At 46.9% G+C, this 25,988-nt stretch overlaps 1 protein-coding gene across 4 annotated transcripts in view; it reads left to right on the forward strand.

Annotated features, from left to right (window-relative positions):
• Positions 1 to 25,988, forward strand: part of smoc1 (SPARC related modular calcium binding 1) — a 63,732-nt gene that overhangs the window by 19,634 nt on the left and 18,110 nt on the right. For 2 of the 4 annotated variants that reach the window (XM_086159052.1, XM_086159043.1), the window contains exons 2-8: positions 452 to 617; positions 1,790 to 1,873; positions 9,063 to 9,175; positions 9,798 to 9,897; positions 15,809 to 15,856; positions 20,956 to 21,045; positions 21,218 to 21,298. In XM_086159052.1, the coding sequence (XP_086015178.1) occupies positions 452 to 617; positions 1,790 to 1,873; positions 9,063 to 9,175; positions 9,798 to 9,897; positions 15,809 to 15,856; positions 20,956 to 21,045; positions 21,218 to 21,298 (682 nt within the window). The remainder of the gene's footprint in view (positions 1 to 451; positions 618 to 1,789; positions 1,874 to 9,062; positions 9,176 to 9,797; positions 9,898 to 15,808; positions 15,857 to 20,955; positions 21,046 to 21,217; positions 21,299 to 25,988) is intronic. The other 2 variants (XM_086159071.1, XM_086159062.1) reach the window with 1 other exon arrangement.

Here is a 25,988-nt window from a genome sequence, read left to right on the forward strand (position 1 = left end):
TGGGTTCGGCTCGTCTTCCGCCGCCGGATCCGTTCGGATCGTTTATCGCCGGCTCGCTCTCTCGTCGCCGAGACAAGAGTTCGATGACGACGGGATCCCGCCGGCGAAGGACGGGCACTTTCGTGAAAAAGGCAAAACGGCAAGGAGAACGTGAGCAAACGCTCGGTGAGGTTCGGACGCCGAGGCACCCGTTAGGGTTCGGAAAAATATCCCGATTTTGGTCTGCGACGACGGCGCAAATCTACTCATCGCCGCGCAAGGACGGAATTTTCCAAGGAAAACAGGGTCCTGGACTCGGTTCCGAACGTCCCCCAGGTCTGCGGCGTTCACGCTTGATATTTCAAGAAACAATAAGGACGGCGTGAGAGAGAGAATCCAGGTGAATCCACGCTTCTCCCGACGTCCCGTCCCGTGTCGTTCTGACCGGCCGCCGTGTTTTTTCCCTTTCCAGTGGCTGATCGGCGACAGAGACGGCCACTGCGGGGTCATCTGCTCGCGGACGCAGGGGAAGCCGGTGTGCGGCTCGGACGGACGGAGCTACGAGACGGGCTGCGAGCTGCAGAGGGCGCGATGCAAGGACAAGAGCCTGACGCTGGCGCACCGAGGACGCTGTCGAGGTGAGACGCCGCCGCCGAATCTTCCCGACCTGCTATTCAACCGCGGTCTCAACCAGATGAAGACCTTGATTTACCTCCAAATAACGCAGAAAAAAGATGGACTTTGAATAAAAAAAACAGCTGTTTGCAAACCATAAGACTTATTTCCGACCCCCCCTTCTGACGTCGGGTCATGTGACCGTCAATCTGTCCATGTGACGCCTCCGTAGCCGAGCTGAAATCCATGCTATGCTAATGGATTCTGTGTACACTGCTCAAAAAAATAAAGGGAACACTTAAAAAACACATCCTAGATCTAAATGAATGAAATATTCTTATGAAATACTTTGCTCTTTACACAGTCGAATGTGCTGACAACAAAATCACACCAAAATGATCCATGGAAATCAATTGTATCAACCCATGGAGGTCTGGATTAGGAATCACACTCAACATTAAAGTGTAAAAACAAACTCCAGGCTGATCCAACTTTGATGTAATGTCCTTAAAACAAGTCCAAATGAATGTGTGTTGCTTCCTGAGTGGACACTATGATTTCACACAAGTGGGATTGACTTGGAGTTACATTGTGTTGTTCAAGTGTTCCCTTGATTTTTTGAGCAGTATATTTTGGTGGGTTTTTTCGAGCCTCCATCCCGTGACAGGCCGGCGCGACCAGAGCCCGGTAGCGGGTTTCTTAAACCAGATTAGCCGGTTGCCGCGACGATCTCCAAATCAAAAAATAGCAGCGCGTCGTCTCCGATCCCTTCGACATCCACGGCGGAAAGACGACGAAACTGGATTTGTGCGTCGTCGTGCGACGGACAGAAAAGGGGGAAACCCGGATTTCTTTGCATCGAATTTCACGAAGCGTTTCACGAGGAAATCCCGAGCGAGGAGACGCTCCCGAAATAAACCGACAAGCGTTTTCGTGCCGGCTTGCGATCCAAACTACCAAGGCTCAGAGGTCACCGTAGAACAGAGAGGAAAATAGCCTCCATGTTTAATCCCTCTTTAACTGAAATATTCCAAACCTCCTGGCAGGTTCCCGTCGGAAAACAGCTAATAAAATTACGGTACTAAATAGAGTGGAATGGGCCAAAAAAAAAAAAAGGGGGTCCAATTAATACGGCATGATTTTATTCCTCCGACATAAAACCTCCTCACGCTGCTCGCCACTTTGTGTCCGTCAGGGAAGAACTGGGGGAGGATCGATCAGTCGGCGGTGGCTCTGGTTCCGACGTCCCCGTCCGAAGGGCGAGACCTGGAGCTGAAAGGTAAGAAGTTCTTTGGAATATTTAAATCCCGGTCGGCCGAACGGCGGCGCGGGCCGGGATCACGGGTTTCCTCGCTCCCTGGATGCCAGCCGGAGATTGATGGGTTCTGGAGTCCAGGCTGGAACGCGGCCCGTCGGGAAAACAGCCGTCCCGACCACATCCATTTTCGGAGTGAATTTTCTTCCCCTTTGTATGATAATACGCGGTTTTGTTCCATAACATGGCGGCGAGCGGCGGAATCTGCAGAATCCCTGTTTTGCTGCAGAGAAACGGAGGCTTGATTAGAGACGGCAGTCGGCGAACCCGTCCTCGAACAGCAGGGTTCCGCAGTGGACCGGAGATTAGATTAAACCCAACAGATTAATCCCACCGACGGGCGCGGCCTTGAACGTCTCGCAATCCCGCCGCCGCGGCGGCGATGGCGTCCAGGACTCGGGGCCATCGTGCTTCTCAGACGCCGCTCGGACCGATTCTGATGAAAGGAGGTCCCGGAAACCTTCTGGACTTTGTGCGGATCCATAGAGGCCTCGGCGGGGAGGAGTCAGAACCACATCTCAGGCACCTTCTTCTTCTTCTTCTTCTTCTTTCTTCTTGATCTTATTCTTTCTTCTTCTTGATCTTGTTCTTCTTCTTCTTGTTCTTCTTGCTCTTGTTCTTGATCTTCTTTCTTCTTGATCTTCTTCCTTCCTCTTTCTTCTCGATCTTCTTCCTTCTTCTTTCTTCATAATCTTCTTCCTTCTTCTTGATCTTCTTCCCCCTTCTTTCTTCTTTATCTTCTTCTTCTTTCTTCTGACTCTTTCTTCTTGTCCTTGTTATTCTTCTTGTTCTTCCTGTTCTTGTTCTTGATCTTCTTTCTTCTTGATCTTCTTCTTTCTTCTTCCTCTTTCTTCTTGTTCTTGTTCTTCTTGTTCTTCCTGTTCTTGTTCTTGATCTTCTTCTGTCCTCTTGATCTTCTTCCTTCTTTCTTCTTGATCTTCTTCCTTCTTCTTCTTCTTTCTTCTTGATCTTCTTCTTCTTTCTTCTTCCTTCTTCTTCTTCGCCTTTTTCCGGCGGCCCAGAAATGTTTATTGATCAGTTTAACTCGTGATCAAAGAAAGTGCGTCGACCCCAAAGAAAATGAAAAGAAGAAGAAAGAAAAGGTTGTCTAACTTCCAGCGATCTCCTCCGATACAATGAAGTGCTCATTTCAAAACCATCTGTTCCCGTTTCGGCTCAGCGCTGCTCGTATTGATCTTCGACAAATTCCAACCAAAGTGATTTTCCACAGCTGTCACGCTGATATTGCACGCCTCCACCCCGCACACACACACACACACACACACACACACACATCCTCCTGAGATACCTGGGAAACACTGCTTTAATCCCACATATCACAACCCGAGTCTTGGTTCTGACAAGGATCCCAAATGTGGGAGAAACGAATCCACCGATTTTAAAGACAAAACAAACAAACAAAAATAAATGTGTGTTTCGGCGCCCCGTCTCCGTCTGCGAGGACTTGGAGGCCTCGAGCGACGCCTCCATTATGAGCAGACGTGAAAAGGCTTTATGGTCCCGATAAAAGGTTTTATGACATAAAAACTAAGGAGAGAAAAGGGGGAGGTTTGCATATCACATCAGCTGCTCACTGCCTGTTCTAGTTAGTGTTTGTAGTTTTGACAACTGATAATGCTGATTTTTTTTTTTTTTTTTTTATTTATTTTATTTTTTTTCGTCTGAATTGACTCGGGGAAAAAAAATGTTCATAACCGAGACGTCTAGCATTTTATAAAGAAATTAAATCAATTAAAAATTATGAATAAAACAATACTTTTATTCAATATATATATATATATATATATATATATATATACTGCTCAAAAAAATAAAGGGAACACTTGAACAACACAATGTAACTCCAAGTCAATCCCACTTGTGTGAAATCATAGTGTCCACTCAGGAAGCAACACACATTCATTTTGTTTTAAGGACATTACATCAAAGTTGGATCAGCCTGGAGTTTGTTTTTACACTTTAATTTGGAGTGTGATTCCTAATCCAGACCTCCATGGGTTGATACAATTGATTTCCATTGATCATTTTGGTGTGATTTTGTTGTCAGCACATTCAACTGTGTAAAGAGCAAAGTATTTCATAAGAATATTTCATTCATTTAGATCTAGGATGTGTTTTTTAAGTGTTCCCTTTATTTTTTTGAGCAGTGTATATATATATATATATATATATATATATATATTACATATTTTGTTATTTACAAAACCCATTCTAGGATGTTGTTTTCAGACACCAGTGGCGCTTCTTTCTGCAGGCCTGCTCGGTTTCTAGCTGCAAACCTTCCCTGCAAGAAATTCCACTTGAATTTTTGTATTATTTTCTTTTTTTTTAGTGTTTGGAGGGGCACCCTCGCCGCGTCCTTGATTGCGATCGGCTTACAGAAATACAAACAAGCCCGCTGCTTTCTTCCTTCCTTCCTTCTTTTCTTTCTTTCTGTCCTTCTTTTTTTCTGGAGCGTATTGGAATGATAATGGGCCGAGCCAGATGTCTCTGCTCCGCCGGCCCGCTGCAAACCCACCGACGTCTGGCTTCGAGACGCCGCTTAAATTGACGTACGGTGATCGCGGAGTTCCAGGCTCCGGGTTCTTGGAACCAAAATCGGTGTCGCTAAAGGAGAACAGACTGTAAACGCTAAAAACAACAGACACATTAAGCCCTCACTTTGGGCTATTTTTCACTCGCGATGGGTTGAAACAACGAGAGCTCGTTCATCTCTGTCGGGTTAAATTTGCCCCTTTTTTTCGTCTTAAATGTTTGTTCTTTTCTCCTACATTGTGGATATGGATCTTTCTGTCCACTACATCAACATTTAAGAAAGTAAACAAGGTTCTGAATGCTGTAGTATCTATCTATCTATCTATCTATCTATCTATCTATCTATCTATCTATCTATCTATCTATCTATCTATCTATCTATCTATCTATCTATCTATCTATCTATCTATCTATCTATCTATCTATCTATCTATCTATCTATCTATCTATCTATCTATCTATCTATCCATATGTGTGTATATGTGGTATGTATATGTTTGTATATATATGTATATATTCACACATATGCAGGATTGTCTCAGAAAATAAGAATATTGTAATAAGTTCTTTATCGTTGTAATGCAATTAAGAAAAACAAAAATTACTTTTTTATGATATTCTAATAATTTGAGATAGGATTTCTGAGTTTTCTTTATATATTCACCATAATCAGCAATATTAAAATAATAAAAGGCTTGCAACATTTCAGTTGATTTGCAATGAATCCAGAATGTGTGAAAGTTTTTGTAATTGCATTACAGAAGATAAAGAACTTTATCACAATATTTAATGTTCTGAGACAGAACATTATGTGTGTGTGTGTGTATATATATAAAAATATTTATGTATGTGTGTATATATATATGTATGTATAGATATATGTGTGTGTGTGTGTGTATATATATATATGTATGTATATATATATGGCTTGTGTATATATATATATATATATGTATGTATATATATGTGTGTATATATATATATGTATGTACAGTACATATGTATGTCTGTGTAACGATTGTATGAGTTGTCTGTCTCTAAATAGATGGTATTTTCCCCGAAGGAGTGGCTGTATTTTCAGTCAGACTGTCCTTTGCTATTAGGCGACGTTGGTCTGCAGACGGACTAAATATACTTGCAAGGCCAGCTTTCTGAATGCGTGCAACCATGTCTGTTTTGGTGACTTCATCGTCCTGGTCTGGTCCGGCCTCCTCCTCCTCCTCCTCCTCCTCCTCCTCCTCCTCCTCCTCCTCCTCCTCCTCCTCCTCCTCCCGACCCCCTCCTGCTCAGCAGGAGACCACATGTCTGCCTCCTCTGGGCTCCAGAGACCACTGTTTTTAAACTTTTTTAGAAATGTAAGTATCCCTCAGAGACTATATCGCCCCCGCGGACTCCCCGGCGTGGATGCGTACTGAGCGTAGGTGTGTGTGTGTGTGTGTGTGTGTGTGTGTGTGCTCAGACACCGCTATTAAAAAAAAATGTTCGGTAATATCGATGGTAACAACAGTCCTAACAAGAGGTTAGAAAAACAGAAAGCCCCAGAAGGCGGCAGTTTAATAATCTGTTATGCTTTTCATCACCGTCTGTCAGCTGGATTACCCAAAAAAACAAAAAAAAAAAAAAACAACCGAGCCAAAAAACTCGCTGGAAGTTCATGCCAAAGTAATACTGGGATTTTTACCGCCTTATGTAACGTTTCATGACAGAGAGATTTCATTCACCGCTCAGATGATCCTGCAAATTTGTTGCATAAAAATGGCTCCTGGCCAGTTTTTCTAGATGGCTTCGCAGTGATGTCATTGTCGATTTGCATAAAATCAGTCAAAATCGGTGTTAAACGTTCTGTTTCGAGTTCAGCCGCCGTTTTCAAATCGTTTCAAAGATGATTTCCAAAGGAAGCACCGGAAACGCTGTTGTGCGCGTCGCCAGTGGTTGGCGAGGGATCTTTGGTGACCCTCTCCAGACTGGCGTCAAAACGTTTTTCCCGTCTGCACGGAGATGATTTCAAACCTTCGGCTACATTTTGTTCAATTCCCCTGCGCCGCAAACGCAGAAGAACCCGATGGGAGTTTCTGGAGCCTCCAAACCCATTCTGGCCGGTATGCTTTGTGCGCTTCCGCGACCGATCCCTCGAGGCCGAACCGGCAGAGGTCTCGCTGTCTAATTCATGCGTCGGCCAACCAAATCCTTTCTTCGCCACGGCTCGTCTCCTCCTTATTTTCGGCAGGGCAGCCGGATAGATCCGGTATCTGGCCTGCACCGGACCCGAATACAGTAGAACCTTGGCTCATGAAGTGAATTCGCTCTTTGACTGCGTTCGCTAACCGATGTTTTTGTCCAACCGAAACGATGTTTCCCGTGAACATCAACGTAAATGCCATTATGTTCTCCAGCACCAGAAAACAATCTTTTTTGATGGGAACTAAAGAACTAAAGATAACCTTTTTTTCTGGCGTTCTTTCTCTTCTTGCAAGCATTGGGCGTTTCCTTTGCTCAATCAGCAAAGCCTTCTGGCGTACGAGACCCTCGCTAACGCTATCAACGCCGTCACTCGGCTACAATGTCATCTGCAAACATCATGGTCCATGGGGATTCCTGTCTAACCTCATCTGTCAGCCTGTCCATCACCATTGCGAACAAGAAGGGGCTCAGAGCTGATCCCTGATGGAGTCCCACCTCCACCTTGAACTTTTCTGTTATCCCTACGGCACACCGTACCAGTGTCTCACAGCTAGCATACATGTCCTGCACCAGTCTAACATACTTCTCTGCCACTCCAGACTTCCTCATACAATACCAGAGCTCCTGTCGGTAAGCTGAGGTTCTACTGTATTTAAACTACATCCTGATCCCAAAAGTACCCTTCGACCTGATTTGCTAACTGTTAAAACCCCCGAGTCCCTCGCACTCGCCGGACAAGAAGCGAGAACCGGTCGACTCTGCTTAAAGTGGGCAGATTCCAGGTCTGAGTGTGAAGCTCCTCAGAAGCTGAGCGACGTAACAGGCCGTGTTCCGGCCAATCGAATCCTGTCCGTCCAACCCGTGCAGAACCAAAGAACGCCCCAACAACTGTGCAAAGACAAAGAGGTTCTGCGCTCGTATCTTTTTGTAGAACCCGTGATTGGGTTTCCGGCAGAGGGAGCGGAGGAGATGGGAGGCGATGGAAAGTATCTTTGGCGATCGAACAAAAAAACAAAACCGACGAAACAAAACTCTGCGTTTAAAGCTTTGGAACAGTCATGCTAACACCAACGGCAGTGACAACGCCGCTTTATCAATCGCAGATTGAAGCGGATGATCGTGTTTCGACGGTCGACCTTCGAGATGACGGCCGCAAAACATCTCCCGTCGCCGTGCGTGCCGAGTTGCGGATTAGCGTGCGTGTTAGCCACAGTTAGCTCGGTGCCATCTGCACTTCATCCAATCCGCTCAAAGCGCGGCACCTAACCCGATTCTTTTTTTTTTTTTTTTTTTTTTTTTGTTTTTTTTTTTTTGCTTTTTGCAGAATTTCACGTGAAAGATCTCACCACGTCACAGCCGTCGCGTTCAGGTGATTTATGAATTTGTTTTTTTAAAGACGGCTAACGACGGCATAGGAACCGTGCAAAACATGTGCTTTTCACATGCTGCAATTTGCAAGGCTTTCGTGAGGCGGCCAGCTTGACCCCCCCCCCCCCGCCCCATGTGAAAACCATCGAAATTCCCATGTGAAACATAAAGGACTAATCCGTGAGCTCGCATGTGAAAGTGTGACGACCGGCGCGGCCCCGAAACAGGAAACAGACCCCGAGAGCGCAACCATGCTGCGGTAAGAACTCCTTTTGGAAGTCGGTCAAAAAAAAAAAAAACGGGCAAACAAAATGTGAGCGGCGGTGGCGGGAAATGAGACGATCGTCCAAAAAAAAAAAAAAAGGATAAAAGCGTCAAATTCGGCGGTGGTGAAATTCAGACGCAAAGGATCTAAGAAGAAGCCCGAACTGAACGGATAAAATCCAGAAGGATCATCGGAAGCACGTTAGAGCAGGTCATCGCAAAGCTCGGAACAACCGCGAACAGGAAGTAGGATTCGGAACGTGAGGTTCGGAAAACAACCACCGGTATTTGTGTTTGTCGAAGCGCTTGGTGAAACCGTCGGGAGTCGTCGGAGCCGATAAACAGGGAAATAAAACCCGACGGGATGAACGTAGTGAAAGATTCTTACCCAAAAGAGGATTTTAAATGATCGTTTACGGCGCTTTATTTTGAAGAAAAGTGCCGCGGGCCGGTTTGCACTCGCCGGGTAAAAAGGTTCGGTTCAGCCGAGGCTGAACTTCTGGCCGCGTCGGAGCCAAAGAAAGCGTTTTGGGCCGAAACCTGAAGACGCCGCCGGAAAGCACTGACTCGGGAGAAAAGACAGAAAAAGCCAATTTGCCTGTCGTCCCCGTGGAGCTCCGCAGCTGAGCGCCAGACCGCTAAACGGGCCGGCGGCAGTAAACCGCCGCGCCGGGCGGCGCCCAGGTGCGAACGGGGTGTCGTTGAAAAAGAACATGCGTCTTCGGTGGAGTTTAACAGCGGCGGGGCCACAGAAGAACCCACCGCCCCTGTCTTTCCCTTACAGATGCCGGTCAGTCCAAGTGTCGCGTTGAGCGGAGCCAGGCGCTGGAACAAGCCAGGAGGCCGCAGGAGTCCATGTTCATCCCCGAGTGCAACGAAGACGGGACTTTTGCGCAGGTTTGACTCGGCGTCTTCTCCCTCCGACGCCCTCGGAGATGTTTTCCGAGGCGCCTCCTCCAAAGGGAATCCAATAGCGTTGCTTTTCATTACATTACATTACATTGCATTGCATTTGGCAGACGCTTTTATCCAAAGCGACTTACAATAGAGGACATAGGGACTGCAAATACATCGTCCCGTTGTCTTTAGTTCACACGACATCCTTGTTATCCAGTTTACATTCTGGACTGATTACAAATCAATTGCAAAACAAATCTGATCGCTTTAACACAAAATTAAAATCCTGTGAATAAATCACAATAAAAGTAATAATTGACAAATACAACAGGGGACGGTTGGGGGGGAAACTAACTTTGTATTATTATTTGAATAAATATCCATTTGGCATTGCTTTACGTTTGAATCCATGACAGTATTTCCATAATATTGATATTGATAAAATTAATATTTATTTTTTTCCCCAATTTTCACGGCGTCCTTAGCGAGTACCTGTATTGCCTAACCGGCCGGCCGGCTCCGTTCACTTTATTTTATTTTCCCCCCGAGCTCAAACCCCAAAACGCAGCTCGACCGGCATTTCCGGCGCGTTGATGCTTCTCGTCTCGGTGTGGTTGTGCAGGTCCAGTGCCATACGCTGACGGGGTACTGCTGGTGTGTCACCAGTGACGGCAAGCCAGTGAGTGGCTCCTCTGTGCACAACAGGACCCCGGTGTGTTCAGGTACTGCAAATATTTACAGAGCCGCCGACCTTTCAGACTCAAAACTCATTCGTTATTATGAGCTTCGGCCAAAAACGCTCCGGGAGCCTTTTAAGAGCCTGCGGTCGGACGCCCGTTCGGCTCGTCGGATTCGTCCCGTTCTGTCCGGCGACGGAGCCGTTTAGGCTTCCGTCGGTGTTTCATTCGGCGGTCGAAGTAAAGTCTGCGGCGGGGATGTCGAACTCATTTCTCATGGCGGCCACATGCAGCCTGGGTAGATGTCAAGTGCCCATTAAAGTGGACCATTAAAATAATAGCATACTCAGCAATAAATAACCAAAATATCATGTCTTTCCTCTGTTTTGGTGTAAAGAAGTACAAGGATATTAGGAAAATCTTAGAATTTCATGAACAATCCTTTTACAAAACATTTCATGAAACACCTCATATTTCCTTAAACAAAAGTGCAATTTACTTTTATCATTCACACGTTTGCATTGCGATCATGTGATCATGTGATCCCACTGATCGTGCAAAGGCACAAATCTTTAACAAGTAATTGGTATTGAAAAATATAATAATGCACTTTAAGATTAAATGATACTTATAAAGAAAGGGATTTTTAAACCATTTCCACATGTGCATATAAAATCTAAATTGAATCCCTGCCTTCACCCTACAAACTAAAAAGAGTGCTATTAAATGTGTAAGTAAGAAAGTATTCACCTGTCCTGTAAATGTGTAAACTTCATCCATGAAACATGCAAACACATACAACACATACTGAAAATGTATGGAGTTGCATGAACAGTAGAATTCCAACATACTGGTTAGTAGTGAAGCTGGTGACGTTAAATTGCACATTTTTGCTAGCAAATTAACTCGCTGGCTTTTACCGCCGCTCCACTGATTTCTCATCTATGGGTGAAAGTGGACGCTGTTTCCTCAGACCTGCCAGCGATTGGTCGATCTCATCTCTTCTCAGTTTCCTTGCAAACTGTCATATTTATGATGAGTCTCGTCGTGGCGCCGAATATAATATTCCTTAAATACCAAAACTTGTTGCAAACACACCAAGCACAAAGGTTTCCCGTGCGTCTCCGTAAATTAATAGGACGTAGTCCATTTATCTTTGAAAATTCTACTCTCTTTATTTACTTTTCTCTGTTTTGAAAACGACATTTTGGCTAATGAGGGCGTAGCGTGGAGGTGGAGAACAGGGTGGAAGCAACGTGCTAACAAGCAGCAGGTGGTGCATTGATAACGTCTGCTGATTGGTCCGTCTCAGTGATGCGGATTGTCGTCTGCTCTGACCAAAATAGTGCGCCCCCTGGTGGAAAATTCTTGAATTGCGTTTAATTTTAAGAATTGAATCCTTGTCTTTTATGCATTTTTTCACTTTCAAATCATCCTGCGGGCCTGGTCGAACCCCCTTGCGGCCCGTATGTTTGACGCCCCTGGTCTACGGAGCTCTGGGTCCGATCTTCTGTCCCCCAACTAGCAGTGAAGTGCGTCAATTCACCAAGTTCTCCCGACTGACCCGGTGTTTTTAGAATACGAAGAAGGAAAGGTGTTTTCTTCTCATGGTGCTGGTCTTCTCCAGGGTTGTAGCTCCCGTGGATATCTGACTCCTGACATGTTCTCAGCAACACGCTTGTTTTCGTTTGTCATCAATGTGGTTGTTTTCCATTTCTCTACAAACATGATCTTTACACGAAGCTCTCATGTTGCTGTCATGTATGACCATTTCTGACGCTCTTGTAGCTGAACTTCTTCTGAGCTGCACGTCATGTTGTTTTGGTTGAGGACACGTAACTCTGCTGACTCACGACCTCTTCATGCACTTAATACAGCTTTACTGATTCGGCTTCTTGGATAGTATTTGTTAATCCATACAGGGACGCTGCATCCCTTCAATTAAACTGACAATATTAAACATTCACCACATTTGGATGTCATTTTAAAGTTTTGGTGTCCATTAGTGAAGCGGTGAGGGAACAGCCTGGGAGAAGCCTTAGCAGATGGCCACGCCAGGTCTAAGGTGGGACGTTTACCGGCAGCTGATAAGCAGGGTGGGGGGTGAAGTTTGGCAGGTGCTGATTTTCTCCCTGAACCCTAACTTAGCAGAAAAACAAAACAAAAAAAAAAGCCTCTTTATTTTATTTTAAAATCTACCAAAACATTCTTGGAGACGTCTGCTTCTTTCCTCAGAGTAGCGCCACTTTAGCATGTTAGCTCTTGATGTGAAATGAAGCTATTGCGGGTCAAGCACACGGTGGGCCGGTCCGGGGAGTGTGTGTGTGTGTGTGTGTGTGTGTGTGTGTGTGTGTGAGTGTGTGTGTGTGTGTGTTCGGGGTTCACCTCTATCACATGTCAGGCGGGTCGTAGCAGGTGCAAGGTCAACAAGGAGGCTAATGTTGTGTATCTAAGCTCCCCCTCCCCAGTCTGAGCGCTGTTTGCGGGCCGCTGGGCCACGGAGAGCCAGAGACCACGTGCACGCTCGTCGTGGACGATCCCGTCCACGACGGCCCTTCTCATCAAGTGATCCCACTTGATGAGAACCGTCGTCGCTCTCCCTCAGAATGTATAACACGAGGAAGGTCGCCAGGATTGGAAAGCGAAGCCAAATTCAGCATATGGAGCACATTTTGCAGTCACGTGAGCCGTGGAGCCGGTGGAGCCGTGGAGCTTCCCGCTGGATGTCTCATCCTCCCTCGCTTCATTTCTCCCTCTCTCTTTCCTTTTCCTTCTCTGGCTCGTGCGAGGAATCATCGGCGTGGTCGGCCCTTCGGCACCTGCCGCGGTTTAGCCGTCCAGGCCAAGGCAGTTAAGTCGGGAAAATGGCTCATGCTAACGCTCAGATGAACACACGGTTTCCATTTCCCAGATGCCGATAAGTGGTTAGAGGCCGGCTCTCAGGTTACCACGCTCGTGCACGTCGGGGGAAGAGAGGCTTCCAAAGCTTGAGGTTTATGTAAAGCGATTTTTTTTAATTTTTTTTTCCCCCTTCCAGTGTTTAACAAGGATGCAGTATAATGAAGCAGCAGCTGCTGTTTCAGCATCGAACACGGAGAATCGATCCGGGCTGGAATGAGCAGCTTCTTTTCAGACTTATGATGATATTTTTGAATAATTAATATTTAAAAAAAAAAAAAAATCCTTTTTGCAATGATAACAATTCAGCTCAACGGACGGCTGCAGGATTTTCTGCTAGCTGCTAGCTGCTAGCTGCTAGCTTCGAGAGCGGCATCGTCGCATTTTGATTTGAACTGCGCTTTTTTTTTCCCCAAGATGGATGCCTGTGGCTATTCAAGGTTTCTATTCTTCTGTCCTGGACCGGCGTGGAGATCCGCTCCCCCGTCCGGCCCCTCGGAGCCCGTAATGAACCGCGTGAGGATTTCATCAAACATCTTGTGAATAATATTGAGGGGATCAGGCGGAGGGGCTCCTCTACCCCCGTCGATATTAACAATTTCTCCAGAGCTTCCTCTCGATTTGAGCACATTTCACGCCGTTCCCTTGAAATTAAAATGTTCTTTCTCATGTCAACAACTCCGGCTGTCGATTCTGTCCGTCTTGAGTTTTAAACACGAGTCCAGTTTCTCCCCCTGGTTTTGAACAATTTAAGTCCAATTTAAAATCTGTCTTTTTTCGATCCAAGATTCTGGAAAGAAAAAAAAAAAAAAAAAAAACAACATTTCCAGGCGTTTGACATTTTTCCTGAGAGAAAACAGCATCAGTGAAATATTTCAGTCTGGTTTTCATCCACGGCACCTTAATAGAGCTTATTAAAGTTAGGAATGACTTTTGACTACCTGCTGATGCTGGTTATTGTTTCATTTTAATCCTTCTAGATCAAGGCTCTGTCCTCGATAAAGTGGGAATTATTTACTTTTTACTATTTAATCACACCCCCAGGGAAATGAGGTCGGCTTAAAAGTCGGACTCTTTCGTATTATAAGAATTTGTTTTTTTTTTCTTCAAGGATGGGAGATATTTCCTAATCCGTGGCCGCCGTGTTTCCCAGCGGTCGATTCTGTCGTCCTTTTGTATCGACGCAGCCCAGTTTGTTCACAACATAACATAACATAACAAAACATAACATCCAGGCTATTGTTGCGCAGACGATACCGAGCAATACGTCTCAATCGCTCGACGTCCACAAGGATGGAGAATCCAGTGCTTCCTTCACCTTGATGTTCCAACCGAGCTGGTTCTCAGTGCGTCGACCGACCGACGGACCGACCGACCGACCGACCGACCGACGGACCAACGGCACCCCTGACTTCCTGCATGTTACCAGAAGCACTCCTTGAAAATCAACCGTCCTTTTCCTTTCTGGCCTGGCGTTTGACAGCCAAGTGTCTGATGTTGTCGACTCACGTTTCCCGCTCGGGCCGATCGCCAAAGCCCAGTTCTTTTTATCTGCCGCCAACCCCCGAAAACCCCGTTCATGCTCATGTTTCTTCTGGACCGCCGAAGCTCTCGGTATCCCAGGCCGAGACACGAGACGACGTCCTGTCTCCAATTAATTCCCTTTTTTTTTTTTTTTTTTTCTAATGCCAGGCTTTTGACTGGATCCCAGAGAAGCGAACGTGCCTTCAGGGAACCCTACGGTTGGTTCTCAGGCTGCCTGGGCACAATTTCAAGATTTGGCTGATTGTTTTAAGGGATCAGGCCCCTGTTTTCATGAAGGAGAAGCTGCTTTTTTTGCGGTCGTCGGCACGGTTGTCTCGTGCCGACCGGCCGTCCATCCCTGCGTTGGGACGGAGTTCTAACTGTGATCCCTGAACCAAGGCTACCTATCGGGCTTATGGTTGACGGTGCGTTTTGCGCTGAAAAGCGACAGATGCAGCTCTCTTGGAAGTAGATAGAAGGTGGCGTTTGCTTTCCGAAGGTTTACAGGTGTCTGGTAATGTCCCGTAAAATGTCCACGTAAAACTTTGTGGGTTGCTATAGTGATACGACTTCTTGTTTTTTTTTTTTTAAGATCACCGCTGTCGCCACACTGTAAACAAATTCAAGTGTCCGATTTCGCCAAAATTCAACATTAGGGAAAAATCTCTCCCTCTGCAATAAAATCCACCGAAGCCGAAGACCTAAAAGACTTCCTCGGTGAACAGTGAGTCAGCGAGAGAGGTATTTGATTGTGCAAATTAAAAACAACGTTTGTGAAATCGGAGCGCTCTGGGTGTCTCCATCCGGACTTGAGTCCCGGCTTCATAAACACACAATTGAGAAAGGAGTTCATTTTAAGTTGTACAAGCCCTGGAGACAAATACCTATAAAACAAGCTTTACTGGGCGGCAGCGGTAGAATCCGTAGCCTCTTTTGCGTCCGACTTGACTCCAGAGCCGATATCTTTATCGTTCCTCGCTAGTATGCAAGCTAGCGGTGCTAGCGGTGCTAGCGCCGGTAGCCCAGAGGAGCTCCGGTTCTTCTCGGCTGGCAAATGACCTCCGACGCCTCCGACCCAGTGACCACAATCAATGATCTTGAGCACGTTTGCAGGAAACGGAGGTGAATTTATGGGAACTCGTCCGGTCGCTCTGAACCCCAGCGCCCTTTTGTCCTTTTTTACGTTCTAACTAGTTCACTTTTGCTTTTCCCGCCATGCGTCCGTTGCATGAAACCAGGACTCTCACACGGACGGTGCAGATGACCTGCCGTCACCGTCACAATGTCTTTACCAACCACTGCTCGGAGAATGGACTCGTCAGACGGCGGCGGGACTCCGTTCATCGGACGGCGGGTCGTTTCTCTCGTGCCGAACAATCCGAACAAACCCTAGACGCGGTTCTGAAACCGAAAATATCCGCCGAAATACTCAAACACTCATTTGTTTGCACGTTTTGATGTCAAACACCTTCCACCCTTTGGGAGCTGCTGTCGCCATCTCGTTTCTGCTGTGTTTCTTTATCTTTCTTCGCAGGGTCAGTGACTGACCGGCCACCCGGGCCACCAAACTCTGGCAGGAAAGGTGAGTTGAGATCTGCTGGAGGTTACGTGTGTGTGTGTGTGTGTGTGTGTGTGTGTGTGTGTGTCCTGTTTGTCGAGGTCAAAAGACATTTGGAGCTTGACGTCGAGTCCAAACTGTTTGTACGGGAAAAGATTCTGACACAAAGCCGGTCAGATATGAAACTCCTGCACGTGATGATATGGGCTGGACCATGATGTCTGCAGAGAGAGGAGGGAGCAGGTGGAGGAACATCTTGTAGGATTGAAGGTCATCTGCAGCAGGGGAGGAGACAATGGGAGGCCACAGGACTGAGGTGAAGAAACATGTTCAAGGAGGTTCAGGAACGGGTGGAGAAAATGTCAGGAGTAATGAAAGGAACGAAAGGAAAGGCGGAGAAGATGGCGGCGGGGCCGGAGATGTTGGATGGTTTGGAGACAGCGAAGACTGGAGGCAGAGCTGGAGATGCTGAGGTTCTCTTTGGGAGCAACCAGGATGGAGAGGATCAGGAATGAGTCCATCAGAGGGACGGCACATGGTAGATGTTCTGGAGAGAAGCTCAGAGATGGTCGGGTGATGGACAGAGGAAGGAGAGTCAATATGTTGGTAGACGGACGCTGCAAGTGGAGGTCTAGACGAAGAACTAAGAGAAGATTGGCCGATGTGAAGGTAGTTGGTGTGGGAGAGGAGGATCCAGAGAACAGGGTTTGATGGAGAAGGTGGATTCACTGAAGGGGAAGGGGACGCCCAAAGGACAAGAAGAAGAAGAAGAAGAAGAAGAAGAAGAAGAGTCTGCCTGAAGTACCAGTGTCCTGTTTGGAGAGCCGTTTGAAAAGGGAACCTGCTGGACTTCCTTCGGCCCCACATTGGAAGAGCAGATCCCTAAAATCTATGGTTTCTTCAGACGAGGAGGCAGCAGCTTCAGGGCCTCCATCCTCAGACCGCTGCTCCCGTGACCGGTGGTTGCTATGGATACCTGCTCGAGAGGTCGGTCCCTCCTCGGGTCGAGGCAACGCAAAGCCAACATGTGAGCCAATCGCAGCTTAGATTTCCATCATGGATGAATTTATGGATGCAAGAAAAACCCCTTTATACATTTGACCCGGAAAAGCCGTCCTGGACGTGAGGTTCTGGAGCTGCCGTCTCCTGGGACTCGTTCCCGTCCAGAAACAGGATTGTCTTCGCGTCAAACAACGTGTTTAACTTTATTCGAGAACCAGCTGAGATCTCCGTTAGACAGTAATGATTATAACGCACGGATTGCAAAGGCTGATGTTTTTTATTTCTAAACATTTCTCCGCGTCGGCGTGGTTTCACTTCTCCGTCGAACGTGTTCGTCGACTCGTTCTCACGACGGGCTTTTGGCTCTCTTTGCCGCTTCGGCTTCGGCGAGTCGCCGCTCGCAAATCGTGACGCACCAAAAGACTCCTGTCTCTGGAACATAAGAAAAAAAATCCATCTTTTCCACATGTTTTTTGCCGTTTCCCTGCGGGCTTTTGTGAAAAGCGTAACATGAGGACCCGCCTGGGAATCTTCCCGCTGAGCGATGGTGTCGTTTAGGGGGAAAATCAGGGTCTAAATCCGCGTGACGTGAATCAGACTTTTTGTTTTTTTTTCTTAAAGTTTCTGCAAAAAAACGTAAATGTCGCCAAAAAAATCTGGCCAAGTGGCTGCGATATTTTCTCGACATCAACCGGATTCGAGGCGTCAGTCAAAGGTTTTTGGTGGTTTGCTTGTCACTTATTCTCCCCCAAGGAACCTTCCAGAAGCTTCAAACCTGCGCACAGGTGAGTAACACCCCCTAGATAACCAGTACGAGGAATGAGATCTGACTTTGTTCGGAGTGAGAGAATACGTGAGAATGTCATTTCTACTTTTCGATATCCAACGCCGCAACGAAACGATAGATGGATTGAAGATTCTCCGCCCGACGGGAAGAAAACGTGCTAAATAGCGCTAACGTGCTAAATAGCGCTAACGGAAATCCTCACCGTATTTCCCGATGACGAAGGAACAAACCGTATCAACCCACTTTACATTTATAAGAACAAGAACAACTTTATTTATCCCAAAGGAAATCGTTGTGCCAGAGTTTCTAGTAAAACATAACAATAATAAGTAATAGTAGGAAATTGTATAAACAGTAAAAAAAAAAATGGGGGGAGAATAAGAAATACCAATAAAACTATAAAGTGTCAAAGTCAAGGCTATAAAGTGTTTTAAGGTCTGAAGGAAGAGGAATTCAAAAGTGATTATACATACGCGGGTGAGAGTTGATTCGATTTTTTTTTAAATTGATTAATTAAATTTTTTTTTTTTTTTTTTCGGTACTATTACCAAAACCTTCAGGGCTCGCCCCCCCCCCCCCGCGTCAGGCATTTAAAAAAAAAACAAAAAAACAAAAAAAAAAAATGTGAAAACCCAGATGAATAAACAGCTTTCAACAGTTAGCCTTAAGCTACCTGCTGCCGCAGGAAGAATGAATCCCACTCGACTATATGTTCACTTATTTCTGAACATATAGAAGTAACTTCTATCTTCTAGAAATAACTTCTATCTTCGGTGCAGGAGCTCCAGCGCTCGTCCCGACGGCTCGCCGCTGCCTTTCGGAAGAAGACGCGCACCCACGCTCACGTAGCGCCAGGCTAAATGTCCCGGCGTTTCCTCAGAAGCCGCTTCCTTTCCGAGATGTTTTGTATCGTTCACAGTGAACAAAACAACACAGAACACGACCGATGGTCTGAACCGGGGCATTTTGAAACAATTATGAAGTTTTTAGTGGTTCAACTGAAGACGTTAGAAAAACAAAATTAGTATCATAAGTTAAAAGGAAAAAAATGATAGAGGTTAAATATTCAATACACAGTAATTAACTGCATTAATCCACTTCACTGCCTCTACTGGGTGCTTGTTCTAAAGACCAAATTATTTTCAGTGTTCAAACTGAATTCTGCTGTTTTTCCTGAAGTAGATTAAAAACACAAATGACGGAGCAGATGATTGTGCTGGCGGCCGGGCTGAGCGCCGCAAGTGTTTGTAGATCCGTGACGGTGGGGAACCGGGGGTCGGTGGGCTCGTAGAAAGTGGGAGAAATTCAAACAAAATAGGAAAATCTCTTTTTTCCTATTTTCCTTGAAGGCATCACGGGAAGGGCTCGGTCGCTGTGTGATCGGGAGCTCTTACACCGGCTCGGATGGACGTCTAAAGCCAATTTGGGAAAAAAAAACAACCCCGATTCCTGTTTCTCTCTCTCACACACACACACACACACACACACACACACACACACTTGATAATGCTGTTGGTAATATTGTTACTATTAATTGCAGTGTGTGATCCATCTGTTTTCATATGTGGCTCTGGACACTCCTCATCCAGGGGGCAAGAGCACCGTTTTCAGTGTGTGTGTGTGTGTGTGTGTGTGTGTGTGTGTGTGTGTGTGTGTGTGTGTGTGTGTAGCGCAACAAGCGGTAACATCCAGATTGTGTTTTCTATTGGTGCTGGAGAGACAGAAGGCCGTTTGAATACATTGACTTTCTAAACCGGATTTTCAAACTTCCCTTCACTTCCGGTGTGTAAACGCTGCACTTCTGCATTCGGTGGTAAAATTGCTGCTGACAAAAACACACAAAACACCCCAAAGTTAAACCCAATAATAAAAATAAATAGAAGCCCTTCAGAGGGAAAGGGTCTGAAGAAGCTTCTCCAAGCACCAGCTTGTAAAATGTTCTTCTCCTCATCCACTGGCGGTTTGTTCCCGCTCTTTGTTTACTTCTGTTGAGGCATGAGCTCATTTAACTTTGTTTTCCAAGTCTGCGGCCAAAACGCTGTCTTTCTTCAGATTTGTGCGTGCAAGTGTGAGGAAAGTGTAAAATCAGAAATCTGTAATGGGTTTTTGTGTGTGTGTGTGTGTGTGTGTAAAACCAGATGAGAGCAGGCGGGCAAAACAAAATGGATCAAGGCAACCAATCGGATCAGAGGACGGCAGCCTGCTGCGTAAACGCCGCTGAGTTGATCCGAGAGCGAAGTGAGATCTGCTATTAAGGCGGATGGACGTGTCCTCTTACCACATCCAGGCCCTTGTAGCAGTGTGTGTGTGTGTGTGTGTGTGAAGGACTAATTACATTACATTACATTGCATTTGGCAGACGCTTTTATCCAAAGCGACTTACAATAGAGGACATAAGGACTGCAAATACACTTGCAAATACAAGATGCACAGGAAATATACAGAACATTAAGATTGGGTTAGTGACTTTTTATTTATTTATTTATTTATTGACAAACACACACAAACGTACACACACACACACACACACACACACTGCATAGCCTAACTTGCTGCCTAACCTGATCTGGGGCATCAGCGCAGTAAAAAGTCCTGAAAGAGAAAAGTTTTTACCTGTTTCCTGAAGGTTGAGAGAGATGATGCTGGTCTTGTTGCTTCCGGAAGTTTGTTCCACCACTGAGGTAGTAGAACTGAGAACAGTTTTGCCTGAGATCGCTTAGAGCGAGCAGAAGGTACTGCTAGTAGGTTTGTATTAGAGGAGCGCGGCTCTCTGCCGGGAACGTAAGGTCTTACCATTTGGTTCAGTAACACCATTCTCTCAGTTTGTGGAAAACACCTTGGTGCCGCCCTTCAATCCAAACCTAAAACCCGGGTCGATGACAGATTCCAATCCGAACAGCGTCGGCATCAAGTGGAGGAGAATTGAATCCGAGCGCCGCCTAAATCGTCAGGAGTCGTCCGTCAGTTCCCGATATCATCGTTCATCCCAAAGTCGATCGCGGTCGGTCTCGGGTCGGACGGAGCGACGCGTCGACGCTTATTGTTTTTGTGGCGTCCGACACCTGACGGAGGGAAGGTCTCCTCCTTCCCCTGCGAGTGTAAGTCCGTCGTTGTGGTCGTTGGATGACGAATTGTGGAAATGTGTGTGTGGGATGTGGACGATGTTGATGTGCGTGCGTGGAGCTGCCTGGGTGGTCGTCCTGTGACTTCTTATTTTCCTGTTATTCTGTCTTTCTACCTGACTGTCGCTCTACCTGTCTGGGCCGGGCCATGTGCAAATCCCAACCATTCAACAGTTCTGGAGAGTAGATTGTATTAACCTCAATAATGGTAGTCTCTTTCCGTTTCTTTCTCACCCTCAATCCAGACGACGGCTCCAAGCCCACGCCCACCATGGAAACTCACGTCCCCCCCGAGGGCGATGGTAAGTGGCTAACTTTGAGTCATTTCAAGCTAATTCTCCAGCACGGCTAACCCCGCTCCCCAAAAACAAATATCAAAAATATAATCTGCATAAAACGGGAAGCATCTTGCGTTTGTCGGCTAGCGTGAAGAGCAACGTGGATGTGACGCCGGCGATGTCGCTGTCGTTGCAGAGATAACGGCGCCCACGCTGTGGATCAAACAGCTGGGTTACAAGGACAACAAGCAGAACAGCTCCGCGTCCAGGAAACAAGGTGAGACAAAGAAATCCCGCGTTGTTTAAAACTCAGCTTTCACCGACATCGGGGAAAAGGAAAACAGATGCTTTAAACGCCATCATGACGTGCAAAGGTTTAAACCCAACATGGGCACGACAGGTTAGCATCTGTGGCGCTACGCGGGGATCCAAATACCCCGCTGTGGTTTACGGCTAATGCTAATGCGGTAGTCGTAGTACCGGTAGGCGTCCCAGTGTTACTTTTATTCTAGATTTAACCGCGCCGATTTTAACACAGCTTTCATAACGCAAACCTTCCGACGAGGATTCCTTGACTTGTGGGAGTGTGAGTGTGCAAACCGAATCCACGCCGTCCCGTCAATCACTTTGGCGCCGCCATCTGGACTCAATATCACAGGGCCGATTGGGAGTTTTTCGGTTTGTTTTTTTCTTGTTTTCGAGGCAGAAATAATGCGCAGATTGTACAAATTATTTCCTCAAGCGGTCCATGAAATGTCAGGGGGGAAAAAAAAAGGTGAAAAAACACTATAACAGGGCTGAATCCAATGGCTTCCATGTCACAACACTTTTTTACCCAATTGTAAACAAGGAAGAGAATTAGATTGAATTGGAGCTGGAAAGCGGTTTGTATTTCTCTCCTTGTAAAATAATCTGCAGCTTCTATTTCTGTCAATAGATTCATCCAGTATTCAACGGGACGCGCGTGTTTTGCCAAATTTAGATGGATTTTCGAAAATCCGATAAAGCAGGAATGTACCATGGCGTGGCGCCACGGGGGTCGGGGCCGACTGAAACGTGACGCGGCGACGTCGTACCGTCGCGCTGCCTCGCGAGATGCTGTTCAACAAGCTAAAAGGGTGAAAAACCAAAGGAAACCCTGCGTCGGGATAACGTGACCCGAATAACGTTCCCAGGCGGTTTCCAGATCATCGGTCGATTCCCGAAGTGGGTCGAGAGCCTCGGAAGGCGGGCGGGATGTAGAGGCTCCCGTGCTTTCAATAACTTTATTTAAAACAAAATGACCCGGGCCAGTTGTTGAGGGTTAGCATTGTTTTCTGGATGCTAATTAGAAACAGGACGTCGGCGGTTTCAAAACAACCGTTGCCCCGACGATCCCCGGGTTGGAGAATAATCCCCCGCTCTGCCCCCCCTCCCGGTCACTCATGTGTTTTGAATGATGGCGACGTGGTGGCGAAAGCCGAAACTGCGGCGACCTGTTTCCAATCAGCATCCGGTGTCGTCGAGAGCCGGGCGACGAGGGCGACCCGAGGCCGGGGTCGGGTGCGAGGCCGGGAGGCGGCGGGTGATTGTAAGACTGTATAGACTTACCCGCTTTGTTGGCAGATGCGGGAAAAGGGGAACGATTGTGCGTCTTTTTTTATTTAGCGTTTTTTTTTTCCCCAACTACTATCCACATGAGCGAAGGTTGAGGAAGTGTCGGTGGCGGATGAAGAGTGCCGCCTTACAGCTCTGAGGTTTGGGGCGGCTTTTCGTCTTGAAACGTCGGGTGTTTTTCTTCCGACGCCGGACGGTCGTGGCTCCTGCGGTCGATTTGTCGCAGATTCAAATGCACTTTTGACCGAATCGAATCCTGACGTGCCGTTCCTTCGCTCTTTTTACCTCCAACCCAAGCGAACAGCGTCCCTCCCGCGCTCGCGTAAACTTTGTAGCTCACTAGATTCAGAATGTTTGCTCAGGGAAGGCGATGCCAAGTCCATTTTTCAAACGGATACGTTCCTTTGCCAGACATGGACATACCAACGCTCCAGAGCGGCAGGGAGGGCGGCGGCACCCCGTCATGAGGCTTGTTTGTAAAAGTGCATTTGGAGGACCAGAAGTCCAGGATGTCTAGACGTCGTAGCGAAATGACTGATTCTGCATTCGGAATCGTCTGGTTCTCCCTCTTGAAATCACACTTTGGTCTCAGGGTTGAAACAGGAAGCTAACCTCTGGCGACCAGGACATCAGTCGGCTGATCGGACGGATTATTGACCGACTTAAATAGTTCGTTCATCATCTCGTCCGACCATCCCGGGGAGGATGTGGTGATTTAGCTTTTTCCGCTCGGTCCGGCTTAAACGTGGTTCTAGTAACTACCTGCTTAGTTTCATATTCACGCGGTCGGTAAGTTACCACAGGAGTTGATCCTGCTCCGCCCTCAAAAACAAACTACCCGAGGCCAATGGGACAACACAAGAAGTACCTCTGCATTTAAGTTTATTTATTTCCTCCCGCACCCTTCACCGTCAGCTAACATATTTGACTTGGCGAAGCTTTTATTTCTTCATTTGCTCACTGGTTCTGTCTATTTTGTCACAACAAAAACAGCTAACCGGTGACCTCGATAGCACCTACAGCATACGGGTTTCTCTGGAAAAGATTCAAAGTGTTGGTTATCATATGTACAGCGGGGACACTTGTTTCCTTGTATTTTCAAATTCTTTTCATTTTGCTGGCCAGGTATTTAGAAAGGAAAAAAAAAAAAAAAACCCAACCAATAAATAATAAGCATATTTATTGCATAGAGATGTAAACAGTGCAGGGAACTGTAAACCAACCCTGAAATGAAGCGTAAACAGTATGAACAGGATGTGCAAGGAGAAAGAAAAAGTGCAAACTGAAATGTAAACGGTTGTGTTCAAGGGACGTGCAAGAAAAAACACCGTTCTCTGCTATCTCAGTGCAGCCAAACCTTTATTTTTTTTTTGTGAGAGGAAGCCGGAGAACCCGGACAGAAGCCAGGCAGGAAACCCGGAGAGCGTGTCGTCTCCGGAGGGAGAACCCGGTCCATCTCTAGGATCTGAAACCGGACCGTTGGGTCCGCAAGGCCAGAACGCCAGCTATCGCCCCGTCACCATCACATGCAGGGATAAGAATAAAAATATGAACAACTTTATTCATCCCGAAGGAAACACTAGACGGCTAAATATCTGAAACAAAAAAAAACAACCCCGAGCGTTCCATCAGGCAGCAGGATGGACACCCACGGGCAGATGTTGACATTGTGTAGTATTAAAGTTAGGACGTTAACTAACCCATCCCGCCTAACGTGAACCCCGGAGCAGCGGTCTGATTTCTTTTCCGGCGATATCAGAATAACTCGCTAACTTGCTCTTTGCAACACGCGGGCTGAAAAAAAGAAAAAAACCTGTCGAAAAATGACACAATGCTGAAGTTACAAACAACAAGCCGGTTTTACGAGCAAACTACATCATCTTCCCGTCACACTGAGGGCCATAAACACACACACACACACACACACACACACACACACCTACGCACAGGGTGAGTTTTTAACCCACATTTCCGCAATTTTACCAGCGGAGAAGACATGCTAGAAACAATATTGCAGTGATTAGCCCACAGCTGAAAGCTATTGGAGTGAAGCGAAGAGGAGAGGGAGGGAGTCGGCGGGGCGACCAGGAGGAAGAGAATCGGGGAAAGAAAAGGAGAGGGAAAGAAGTGCGAGAGGTTCGGCCATCGAGAGACGGGAGAGCGATGGAAAAAAGACAGAAGTGCCGAGACAAAAGAGAGAAAATGGCTCGGGAGCGGGACGCTTCCCGGCGCCGAGACTTCCAGAAGGTCATCTTTCGTCTGTTACCAATCCGCCCCGGAGAAAATCGACCGCCACAACAAGCAAATTGCTACAAGCGAGACGCGCTCGAGTGTTTTCCAAAAGGGGCCCGTGTTTGTTTTCTGACGGGCGGCCGGGGGTGGAAGATGGTGGGGGTCCTAAAATGTAAAAAAAACACAAAACCCAAACGGAGCGGAAAGTCAGATCCCGCTCGTAGATCGGGTTTCGTGTCGGAGGAGCCGAGCGTCCGGCCTCCTTCCACTCATGTGGACCAAAACTATGTTCCTCTGGGAGCGCCGGTGCCTGGCGCCGGAACCACCTCTGGACGATAAACACCGAGGAATCATAGGGATTGGAGGGAGCTTTTGGCGAGGGGCGGAGCCACAGCGCCGCCGAGGAACACCGGAGCGTGAGCCGGGGTCGTGTTTCTGTTTTCGAGTCCGTTTCTGCACGCGTGTCGCCGGAAAACCGGCCTTTTTCTGTGTCGTTTGCTCTGATTCGTTGGATTCATTGGGCGGTCGGGAGCCGAAGCTGCAATCGGGTCACTTTAGTTCCCCTCCTCAGGACTAGAACGCTCATCCGGGAGCTTCGGACCGTCCTTTCCCTCTCCGGAGACCCACTTATGTCTTGAAAGGACTTTCTTCCAGCGTCCTCTTGGCGCAAAACCATCATCTACTTTCAAACCTCAAGGCCGCGTTGACCTCACGCCCATCCTGTTTTCAAAAATAACGCGGTATGTCAGGAAGCGTCGGGAGGAGTTTCTTCAAATTTGGCACAAACTTCCAGTCGGCGTCCGGGACGGCTTACAGATTCTGCGGTCAAAGGTCAAGTCATCGCGACCTCGCCCGGGAGGAAAAAAAAACAAACACATGATTTTTGAGATCTAAGAGGGGATAAATCTAACGCTGGGAATCTAAAGCGCTTTATCCGAAAACCTTTCTCCGGCCAAACGCGGATATGAACTGTGACCGGTCGGCCGAGCCAAACGACCGCAATGCAATATTTTTAAGCCTGTTTTCAATTTGCGCATCTTAAAAAAACCCCAAAATGGGGATTCTGAAATGTTAAGTTGCTCTTGAAGCATCGCACAAGCCATGGATGTCCTTCCCATTTCTGAAGGCGACGGGCGGAT

The sequence above is a fragment of the Fistularia commersonii genome, chromosome 1 (assembly GCF_037954325.1).
Source record: "Fistularia commersonii isolate RoL2024-O1a breed Wild chromosome 1, RoL_Fcom_v1.0, whole genome shotgun sequence".
Taxonomy (NCBI): Eukaryota; Metazoa; Chordata; class Actinopteri; order Syngnathiformes; family Fistulariidae; genus Fistularia; species Fistularia commersonii.